Here is an 11,738-nt window from a genome sequence, read left to right as displayed (position 1 = left end):
TCAAATAGTGACGTCATCTGATTGTGCACTTGTACACTACAGTACTAACAACTATATGCTATGCTACAGAATGTACACTTTATCTTACTCCGGTTCGAATATTGTATTTAATAATGGACTATTGATGACAAATGATATTAAAACTTACAAACTAAATGAACAAATTTGTTTATATCAAAATTACATTTTTAGACTAAGAGAGGTTTGCATAAACTCTTTCGCTCTGCTTTAGAAATAATTCTTGAATCCGCATTGCCTCATAAAGTGGTTTTATACTTGTTTACTTTTCGATAGGGGAGGAATTACTTTATTGGCATAAATGGAAATGAATAATAATCATACTGCGTTGCACAAGTGCGTAATTGACTATTGTTTCTGAGCAACGACGACCTGTGTAAAAGATTCTCATCATGTACTTTCCACAGGCCACCTGAACGAAACTCCGGTCTCTTGGATGTAGGGATGGGCCGATACGAACCCAAACCCGAATAGATTCGCCGAATATCGCCTTTATGGAAGATTCGGGCGAACACGAATACCAACAATGGCGAACCCTAATACAATATTACTTATAAATTTACAGACTTTTGTTAAAAATGATGATCTAGTTTCCCGACAATGCTAAACTAGAGTCAGCAGTACTTACAATGAAGGTCGTTTTCCTAACGATTTTGCTTTTTCAATCGTTTTTTTAAACACGTTTTTATTGTGTGGTTCTTATACGAATAGATTCGGGATTCGTTCGTGTCGACCTTCATGATATTCGGATTTACACGAACCCGAATAATCTTCCTCGCAGCACATCCCTACTTGGATGTAGTTCATTATAGTGCAGTTATTTCCAACTGCGGCTCTTAGCTAGCCTTCTTGCGGCTCTCATTGACCCCTGAAAATCCCACAAAAATTATAAAAAATCTTTTTATAATAGTTAGGGCGATTATTTTTTGACTTGTCAGTTGGAGTTGGAGTCAAGTTGGACATTAAATTGATTTGTGTTATTTTTCTTGTTAGTGTTGCTATTCGTTGGTACATACTTTCATGCTTTAAGATTTTCGTTATAATTACTTGAGTGTTTTCATGCGGCTCCATACCTACGCTGAAGTTTGAAATTCGGCCCCGACACCAAAAAAGGTTGGGAACCACTGTTATAGTGGGATTTTTCTTCTTCCATCGAGACACACAAGTTGGTTCCATTGTGGCATTTGCAGTGACTTTTAAAAATAAAAATTGTTCATATTATTAAATAAGTTGTGTAGGGGTAGGGCCTTTCAAGTGCTTGATTTTCACTTAGAATGTTACGAATTTATACGTGTTCTTGTTGGCAATATTTATGTGACGTAAAAGTGTTGTCAGATTGTTAGTGGTTAAAAATGAAATATTTTATGACACACTTATGTGACGTTTAACAGGTGGCCTACTCTGAATGACTATGGCACAAGGCGATAAAAAGAAATTGTTTTGGCTATCTCTTTTAAAATGTCTCTTTTGAAATCTTGTCTTCTGAAAGCGTCTTCTAAAATGTATGTTTTGAGAAATTGTACGTGCACGATTTCTTTTAATATATAGTTAGTACTACTACATTTTCGGAATATAAGAATTGGACTTTTATGAATGTTTTGCTGGTTAGATGAAACAAAAAGAGATAGCACAAACAACGGAGTCAAGACTTAAATAGACAATGGAGTTTTCAAGGCCAAATAAAGCCTTTGGCTTTAGATAGTTCCAATACACTAATGTAGCATGACAATCGTTGTACCATCTTGACGGTGACACAACGCTTATGTCCTGCCAAACTATCAGCTTAACTTTTGTTGTGTATTAATGTGTTTAAGTTATGTTTTTTGTAATTTGGGTTTGGTGGCCGTGCTGACGCTTGTAATATCTTACATTCTTACATTTTACCGGCTATGGCGTATACACACTAGTGATTACGATAACTATGCTACAGTAACATATTACGATACATGATAACAGCAAAAAGCAATGTCTGAAGTCAATTTTACCCAAAGAACACATAGAAAATTTTTATTGCCTTTAAGTGGAATGCGACTGCGCGAAAATCTTAATTGATGATGAAAATTAATTAGCTACTAGTTAAATTTCACAGTTGCGCAGCATACAGGGCACTTTGTTTCCGCAGACCCAAGAAAAGCTTCCCAGTTGAGAAGCATTGTTATCCCTTATTGATTTCTCTCTATGGATATCTATGGTCTTCGACACGCTCCAGTAAACGAAAATAGCGTGTTACGTGTCGAACCACGCAAGGTTTTGGGTTAACCTATTGGGCAATGTATCGCTGTGCTAGCCTAGGCTTTATAGCCTTATAGCCTATCTGCATGAGTGGATCAGTTGCCGATTGGTACAAATTCTGTTCATAAAAAACGGTAAACCTAGCTACCTTTTACTTTAGGATTTATATGCGGCATAGTCATGATGGCAGCGTATACGTCCAGTATGGAATGAAGTTTTTTGTACACCGGACAGCATAAATTTTAAAGATTGGTGTGCACTAGGCCTATTAGGCAGCGCAAAGTGTGCACCAAATATTGCTGTTTGGGAATTAGCTAGCTTACAAAAAAGCTTTATTGACCTATTTTATCATGAGATAGCTGCGTTGCATTCCTTCCATACAGAACCACTGGTGGCTATACATAGGCTAGCCTAGCCACATATGGTATAGTATCACAATCGGGTATCTTTCACTTTTGCACCAGGCCCTCAACTAGGGGGGCGCTGCACTCCCTGGAAAGATGTGTCAAGCATTGTTTACAAGTGTGAGCATTTTTCATTTTGTGAACAGATTTACACTTTAAAAACAAAAGCAGCAGTTCAGCTTGCATTGACAGATTTTCTGTGTACGTCCAAGCCATGCCATGTCTGATTGCTGTTGAGAATTCAGTTATAAAAGCTACCCTCCAGTTTCAGAAATTCTTCAATGAAAAATTAACTTCCGAGCCAACCATTACTCCTCTTGGCTCCAACAAGGTACTGGCCGAATCTCATCAACTACTAGATATTCTTGTTTCCAGACTAATCAAGATTTTTCTTCGGATTCCGTCATATTTTTCACTACCTATATGGCCGACGAAATAAGCTAACTGCTTATAAAACCTTTTTACTCACGTAATTACACTTTCGATTCCATCAAATGACTGCACAGTTTCATTTTTATGTATCATTTCAAAATTTGTAAAAGCTTTGATGTTACCTACGTTGTGCTTTGCTGTTTTAAGCAGTAACTTCAGTAAAGTATTTTTCTCGTGTGTTTGCTGCTTTTTAGAAAATGTATAGTTTTTTATTCACAACACTGTGATGTAATAAACATTATTTTGTCATAACATTCCCCTTTCAATGTTTGAAACTTTTATCTTTAATTTGATTCAAATCGAATTGCTGGCATTTTCTAAGACGTGTAGCGTGGCTTCACAAGCATAATTAGACTGGTTTGTCAGGCATTAATTGCAATTTTTATCTTAATGGATTATGGTTATAATTTCCTTTTCCTATTCATTTTTTTATTAGGTAGTTTTACATTTATTCAAACACCATTTTCCTCATTGATTGTTTGTCCCGCTATCTTCTGCATACGTCATAAATTCTTTAGGTCTTTACGTCATAATTTTAATAAGAAAGAACACGAAACAAAACTTGCACCGTGGGTTCGTAGCCAATATTTGTAGATGTTACCAAAATAAGCTATTGTAGTTCATTGTTTAATCCGCTGGGGCATAAATTAATAGATCTGTGCGTATTGTAGGACTATACTTGCATAGAGTTAACCGCATTGTAACGTACTTTTATATTCCTTATAAATCGTTGACCATATTTTTTGATATAAACTTTTGTTGTAACACCAGTTACATGTTTGTAGCGCCATAATAATCTTTTATTTAACAAAATGGGAATGGATTATTGAGTCGATCGATGAGTTGATCGATTGAACTGTAATCCAATGGATTAATGCTCAAGTCGAGTTGTTGACTTGATTATTGTCCAATCATATGTCCACCTTAGCTATAGGCTTTGGTGCAAAACGTTTCAGACAAAAACGTTTGTAGACTGCTTTTAAATAATTTTTGCTCACTTTGTTGTTCGTAAAATTTTAGATTTCACTCACAGAAATGTTTCTGAACAGTCAATGAATAAATCAAAGTGATTTATGCATAAAAATAATATCTTATTTATGCTATCTGGTGTGAAATTTAAGCCCCTCCAGAATATTCCCCCCCCCCCTGTTTTGCACTGGAATATGAGGATTGAGTTTTGAGGAGTTATTATGTCATAATTTCTTTTCTATTACCTCATAATTCCTTTCAATTCGGGCTTTAATTCGGAGTGCAAAAGTACAAGAGACCCTCACAATCTTTGTCGGGAAAATCGGGTCATAAGTAATACTTCAATTAAACCCTGAACCTGAATATCTCGAATAAATTTTTTCATATACCCCTTCTCCTAAGCTAACTTCATATTCTTAACGGTTGAAAGATGTACTTTTGATGAAATACTCAGTTCCTTTAGTTGTTTTAAGACAATTTATGTCATATAGCTTACTCTTTGGCTGGGCTAAAAAGCTTGGCACTTTTCAACAAGATTTCGATGGTGCATAACTGCCAGATTCAGGGTGACCAGGTGCTTGACGGCTAAAATCAGGATGCACCAGGTGCTTTCTGCAGTTCTCAAGATTATGGAAGGCTTTTCTTGAATTTTGAAAACTGTGTAGTGAATATACATATACTGTTCCCAACTGATTGTAAAGGTTTCCCTCAAAGTTATCAACAAAATGTTGCCTAATTTTCATTTTTACAATTTCTCAAATCTTCCGATCCTATTATACATTCAACTTATTGATATGTTGTTACGATATGTGGTCAGCATAGCATGCAACATAAAAGCAAAAGTTGCTTAGATAAATATGATACAAAACATGTATATAGTCATCAAGCAGTGTGTAAGCCGCTTTTGAAGGCAAAAATACTGTATCAAGCCTGAAAAGAAGGGTAGCTTATATGCCAGTCGCCAGACCTAAAGTAAAAACATTTTACGTCTCATTGGCTGAATTACCATACGTGTGATAAACAGTGTAACTGCATGCTTAAAACAACAAAATTTGAAGCTAAAGTCTGTTTGTCGCGTTTTTGAAATTCAATGACCATCAATGTAATTAAAATGTTTTTAGCTGACTTTCAAGTTCCCTTATTTAAAATGTAGCATTCCTAGCCTATTAATGTTTAGGTTTGGTATGTTGTGAGTGTTGAAGTGTTTTGCTTGGTTGATTTTTCAACCTTGTTTTAAACCGATAACTGTGACATAAACAGTACCCTGGTGGGAATGCGACTCAATTTTTCCTGACACAAAGCGTCTTATGTTGGCTATATTAGGCCCTGCTTTGCAGTGCCTTCAACCTAGCCACAGAAACAGGATTCTGATCCCTAGGGTAGTGTTTCTTTTGATGGGGTTTTATTTGAACCATCCAGGTTGCACTTTCACTTTTGCATACTCCAAGGCAACCTTTAGTTTTAGCAATGATTGTATAATTTTTGCCAGAAAATAGTTGTGAGTAGCGGCTGCCAAAAATTGGTAGCGCACTTCTAGACTCAAATTTCAAAACGGGAGCTAACTTAAAGTCACGTCATTAATTCGTATCAGTCTCATGTTTGGTTTGCTCTGACAAGATAACGTTAATTATACAGATATTGATTTTTAAGTCTGGTCATACTTACCTGCACCGTTTAATTCATCAATTACAATAATTATATGTATCAGTATCGATTACTTTCAAATAAAATTTAATATTCAGAGTATTGTATATTAGAAGTGATCAAGTAAATTAAACGTGTCTTTCTGCTGCATCAATAAACATAATCATGGGAATGCCACGAAAAAAGCCGAAAAATCCACCTGTGATGAGCCATGAGTTTGTCATTCAGAATCATGCTGACATATTGGCTTGTGTAGCAATTGTGATAGTCCTTGGATTAGTATCTGAAGTAAGCAGTAAAAATTTGAAAGTGGAATGTTTGATAACTACTGTTCAGTGTTGTAATATACAGTAGCATACCATAGTACAGGGGTGGGCAAACTGCGGCTCGCCGGCATGTTTTTTGCGGCTCTTCTAGTCGAATCGTAAAATTTCAAAAAAATTGTAAAGGCTACCAAGAGTACCGTTTATGAACGTTTCTCTCTTTTTCTTTTCCTTACTTAGGCCAGCATTGATGACAAGTTGTTAATTATCCAAATTTAATGATATTCTTCGATTGAGGAATTCAGATATGGAACAATTAAACGACATAAACTATTTATGACGTCATAAGTTCTTATGACTTGGCTCGTCAGTAAAAATTTAACAACCAAAGCGGCTCTCGGGTTCAAAAAGGTTGCCCACCCCTGCCATAGTACATACCAGTAGTGGGCAAACTAGGACCAAGTAAAGGTTTCATGCAGCTTATCAACAGTGTCTATGAAACTGGAAGTCAAGTCTAACACCCACATTATTAGTGGTCAAAAATACTAGTAATGTGAAAAAAGTAATTAATACTGTTGAACCAAACTTAATAAAATGCAGAAAATTTTTATTTCCATAAGAAAAAAATTATAATTTAATCTTCCTACTGCTACGTGTAGGAAGTGGCAGAGAAATCCATTTTGACTTTACCTGGGAAAAAATCAGCGAAAATACACACTTTGAAAACAACATAATATTAGTTTATTGCATATTCTGTTTTTGTGTCAGTCAGTATCAATATTAATAATAATATCAACTACCAATATTAATGATAAGTAGGTTTAAAATTAGAGCATATAGGCAGTGGTGGTCAAAGTAACCATGTAAGTTACTCAAGCAGAAGTATTGTTACTCCCGAAAAAACTACTCCACTACAAGTGGAAGTATTGTTATTTACATTTACTCAAGTATGAAGTAGAATATTTTTATCTACTCAAGTAAGAAGCAGTTATCGAAGTTGATAATGAGGTTGTGAAAGCACAAGTTACCGAGAGCTTGGTAAAAGCAATACAACTATTGAGAAGTATATAATTTTATGAAGATAAAATAATTTCAGACATACTTCAGTCCTTCGTCAGGGCATTGTTACGTCAAAATCAAGTTGAAGACTGTATATAAACGTTTTGTGCAAATGTGATTTCAAAAGAAAATTACTGCAAATTATCTTCGAACTAAAACACTGACTACTTTCTATGTCCGTATTTGGTAAACTTACTGAAATACGTTATTTTTGCCTAAAACTACTTAAGTAAAAGGAGAAGCACCCATGAACAAAACTACTTAAGTAGCCATAGTAGAAAGGATCTACTTCAGTTTAACTACTTCATTACTGAACACCAAAAGGTGGTGGACCTGCAAAAAGGAGTCGACTGCAAGTTACATTCCCTGTGTGGTAGGTTATTATCATAATATCCATCCTTAGATAGGGGAAAGACTCATACTCGACAGTTATTCTTCATCAATTGCTTTCTGCATGTAGCTTATGTCCAGACCCAGATATACCGGAACATATTCATTTTGCCTTTTTTGCAACACCAGGTGATGTCATCTCTCAGATGTAGAGCAAACAGACAGCCTAACTCCTCTGATAAAGCTACCAAACAGAAAATTAATTCGGAAATGCTAAAACCACATGAAATGACATCGATCATAGTTTGCCTGAAAATTTATATGCGAATATGTGATTTTTTATGAGCTTGGTCAAACAGTTTGCCTACCCCTTCTATAAACAAGTATATAATATATTTGCAATGTTTTAACTTTGTATTTGAACTTATCAATACATTTGTAATCATTATTGTTTAACAAAGACCCAATTTACATTTGAATGGGACCAAAATTCAGCAGTATTTTTCAAAATTTTTACAACTGTCAGTGTGTTTGCAGGCTACTGCAAAAATCAGCCGCTTGTTTATTTTCCTGCAATATGGTATCGTAAAGAATGCAACTGAAGGAGAAAAAGAACTAAATGGTGGGTTGTTTTTTAAATTTTTTTTCGTAGGTTTTGATTTGAGTAGTGTAATCGTGATTTTTGTTAATGTTCTTTCAAACTGTTTTATAGAATATCAAGCATCTGAATATGAAAGAGGCATCTTTGATATTTTCACTGTCATGTTTGCTGCCTTGATGATTGCTGTTGTTCATGCAGTAATTCAGGAGTATTTTCTTGATGTATGTGTTTGGTTTATTGATTTTGTTGAGTTTTTATTTTCATGTATATTAATAGTTGGGATAACAAAAACTTGTTGTTTGTATTATATTTTTTGGAACTTGGTTTGGAGATTTTTAAGGTTGAGTGAAATATTCCATGCCGTGGTAATAATGGCTTTTGCAGAAGCACTTGCATTTTATGAGTGCTTATGTCATAGAAAATTTCGCGAAAGCTGCATCTGTCAAAAACAAAGAATAGCAAGTTCAATGAATCCGGTCAGATTGTGGTTTGGTGCATTGTATCTGCGGGATGGGCTATCCATCAGCTCATTCAGGTTTTCTGTCTATTTTTCATGTTTTGTGTTCAGGTTTGGTAAATAATATACATACTGTATATAACAGATATATATAGTATATAAATTACTTAATTGCTTATCTGTAAGTAATGCTTTAGACTCAAGTCTAATGTAAATAACTTTTTTCATTAGAGTGGTTTTTTTCAAAATCTTGCATCACTGTGGGAGGGATATCCACACTCCATAATGAAATGGGAAAACAAACTTTTTCTCATTGCACAGGTTTGTTTTGATTTTTAACACCTGGTGGTCTTGGTAAGATAAGCGGCACATCTTGCTTTTATACTTTACCCTTTTATATGGTCAAGTAAATTTAGCTGCTGTTGTGTTAATTTTACAGATTGCCTACTGGGTTCATATGTATCCTGAATTGTATTTTCAAAAAGCTCGCAAGGAGGAAGTTCCTGCTCGGGTTCAGTATTATTCCCTGCATCTTGCATTTATAGCTGGTGCCTATATTTTGCAGTAAGTTGTTTTTCGATCAAACATAATTATGTAATGCTCTCTATCAAGATTAGCATTCTTGTCACGTTAATGCAAGAAATCGCTTATTTTATTGCAATGTCAAATATTGTTTTGCTTTTGTATTTCAAAGTTTTTGGAGAGTTTCAGTCATTCTCATGGCAATGCATTACATGGCTGAAGGAGTCTTCCATGCTTCACGCATGTTGTACTATGCTGAGAAAAACGACATTGCCAAATATGGGTAATCTTTGAAGTGCAATATTAGCGTAAAACGTATGACAGCCAAAAGTATGCTTGTAATTCTTTGAGATTTTAACTGATCAATATGTTGAAGGTATTGCAAGCACACCAATCCGTTGACTACATTATGTTCACTTTTTATGTTTAGGTTTAAATTCTGGGGTATTGTGTTTCCAGTGGTCAGATTATTTACCTTAGTTTTGGGATTTTTAATGTTTTGGTTTGGGCTTGGCCGCGCTGAGAATCAAGGAATAGATTTTGCTTCTGGAAATTACAACTCCTTTTTTATACGGTAAAACTGAAGAGTTTTTATTTAATCTCTTGTTTAATGTTAAAATATTACGGAGATATTTCAATAATTTGCCTTAGTATCTACTGCACATTTTTGTTTGAATGCATTATATACTAGATCAGCGTGGTCCAACTGCAGGCCCGCGGGCCTAAGTTGGCCCGCGAGTACCGATATTTTGGCCCGCGAACTGATAGTCAGCTTTGAGAGTGGCTATTGTCGAGGAAGAACCTCGACTGCAGATGTCACATTGATCAGCATTTTATAGCTAAATTTTGAACTATTCTAATTTCAGGTTTAATAAAAAATGAAAACTTTTTTCAGTTCTCATTTCAGTTCTAATATCAATGTCACATTGTTTTTCAGTTCTAATTTCACATTTCTTCAGTTCTAATTTAAAAACATTGGCCCGCAAGATAAAAAAATTTTCTGATTTTGGCCCGCGATGAAAAGAAGTTGGACCACGCTGTACTAGATCGTAGTTATTCTTTGTATGTTTTCTCATTGATTTGTTCAGAGTTTCATACCTAATTTCCAAATTTGGATGTTCGATTGTTTGTTCAGGATGACATCACTGTCCAGTCTGTGTCTTCTACAAGCGTGGTTGATGTGGCCATTCCTTCAACTGCAGGTGCGCCGAAGAAGGGAGGAGAAGTTAGTGAAAAAGAAAACTGCCGCCCTGTCTATGACAAAACCAAGGCAATCTAAAAAGTCACGTAAGTTGAATTCGTTTGCGGAATGTCTTGGTGGTCATCAGACGAAAATACCTTTAAATAACGTTGTTGTAAAGAAATACCCATTACCACTTGTCCGCTTCAAACCTCAAAATCCTGTTTTATCTTACCATGTTTTATTTTTTTACAGAGAAAAAATCTGACGACGTTGGCAATGGAACACATTCAGGCAAACTGAAGAAAAATTAATAAAATGCAGCCATTTTTTGACATTTAGTGGGGCAATCAACGACAGCGGTGTTAAGTTTATTTTATCACATTATGTCTTGGCACAAGATTTTATTTGAAATACCACGCATTTTACATTATTTACATATGACTTTCAAACATTGATACTTGATAGTAGCATGAAATATTATTCTGAAATGTTGTAAACACATATGACACAGTAATTTTATATGCAAATCAAAATTTCTGATAATGTTGTGTAATTTCAAATTTTTTGAACTGACCTTGCAAAATAATACATAACTTTTATTAAAGGTGGTATATTCTTTAGTGCAAATTGGCTCATCGTGAGAAGCAGTTCTGTTGCTAATGTGGCACAATGATCACGTAAAGCACCTCGTTTTAATTGCTACTTCGCCATACAGTATGTATTTTTATGGACATTTTTTTCTGAATTTTAATGCTTGCTTGTGTCCTATGTGAATAACGGTAGCATTGTTGTCCTTAAATTTCTTGCTTAAGTGGGTTTAGGCTTCATATATACTTTCGGTAACACTTAGCATATAACGCAGGTTTGGGGAACCTTTTTTCGTGGACAATTCTTTAGATAGTTATTTGTCTTAGGCGGGCTACGAGAATTTTATGAATTCCAGTTAAATGGTCTGTTTTGCAGTGGTTATCAATTACTATAGTGAGATGGCTAAAAATGCTTTCCTTCGATAAAGCCTGAACAAAATGGTTAGATATTTACATTTAAGTTTTTTTTCCAAGTTGAATCTCTAATTCGACCATGAAGTCGTGGCGATTCGCTTGCCAAACGTTCCCCATCACTGATCTGTCGTCTAATTTCGCCGTCCAGTTGCACGTTTATGGCTATCATTATGCACAGTCCAGTTTGCTGCATTTCACTTGTGGGGTATAGTGTGCTTATTGTGGTCTCAGTACAGACTGGTACATACTTGATTGATCTGGGCAGCTTGAACTTTGTGAAGGGCGTATTTGTGCTTGTATGTGTTTTTCTTGCTCTGGTAAATGATGGTGGTTTAGGTGGTGATCCAGGAAACCTAGGAAGTACGATTGCATATATTCATAACGTCAAAAATGAACTTTTTGGCAAAATTACTTTGTTGCTTCTGACTTTTATTGGCGTAGCTTCATTGCAGTAATTTAAGGAACTTTTGTCATTGAGTATGTGCCATTTCGTTAGCTATCATTTTGCGGATATGTTTTTCGATTTTAAGAAACGAAAGTCTCTAGATTTGGTGGTAGAACTGTATGAAGATAAGCATACATTATTACCCTTTATTAACAGAATAAAATTGGTTGCAACAGTA

General features: G+C 35.2%; 1 protein-coding gene across 1 annotated transcript; it reads left to right on the top strand.

Annotated features, from left to right (window-relative positions):
- The first annotated feature begins 5,781 nt into the window (after positions 1-5,781).
- On the top strand, positions 5,782-11,738 carry LOC143455147 (translocating chain-associated membrane protein 1-like). The gene is made up of 10 exons (XM_076955067.1): positions 5,782-5,987; positions 7,889-7,973; positions 8,064-8,173; positions 8,371-8,487; positions 8,641-8,730; positions 8,849-8,973; positions 9,104-9,214; positions 9,362-9,505; positions 10,067-10,218; positions 10,367-11,738. Exons 1-10 carry the CDS (start codon positions 5,865-5,867, stop codon positions 10,423-10,425), a joined length of 1,116 nt encoding a protein of 371 aa, XP_076811182.1. The 5' UTR covers positions 5,782-5,864; the 3' UTR covers positions 10,426-11,738.

The sequence above is a fragment of the Clavelina lepadiformis genome, chromosome 1, assembly GCF_947623445.1.
Source record: "Clavelina lepadiformis chromosome 1, kaClaLepa1.1, whole genome shotgun sequence".
NCBI classification, from domain to species: domain Eukaryota; kingdom Metazoa; phylum Chordata; class Ascidiacea; order Aplousobranchia; family Clavelinidae; genus Clavelina; species Clavelina lepadiformis.
This window is presented reverse-complemented; position numbering and strand designations above follow the sequence as displayed.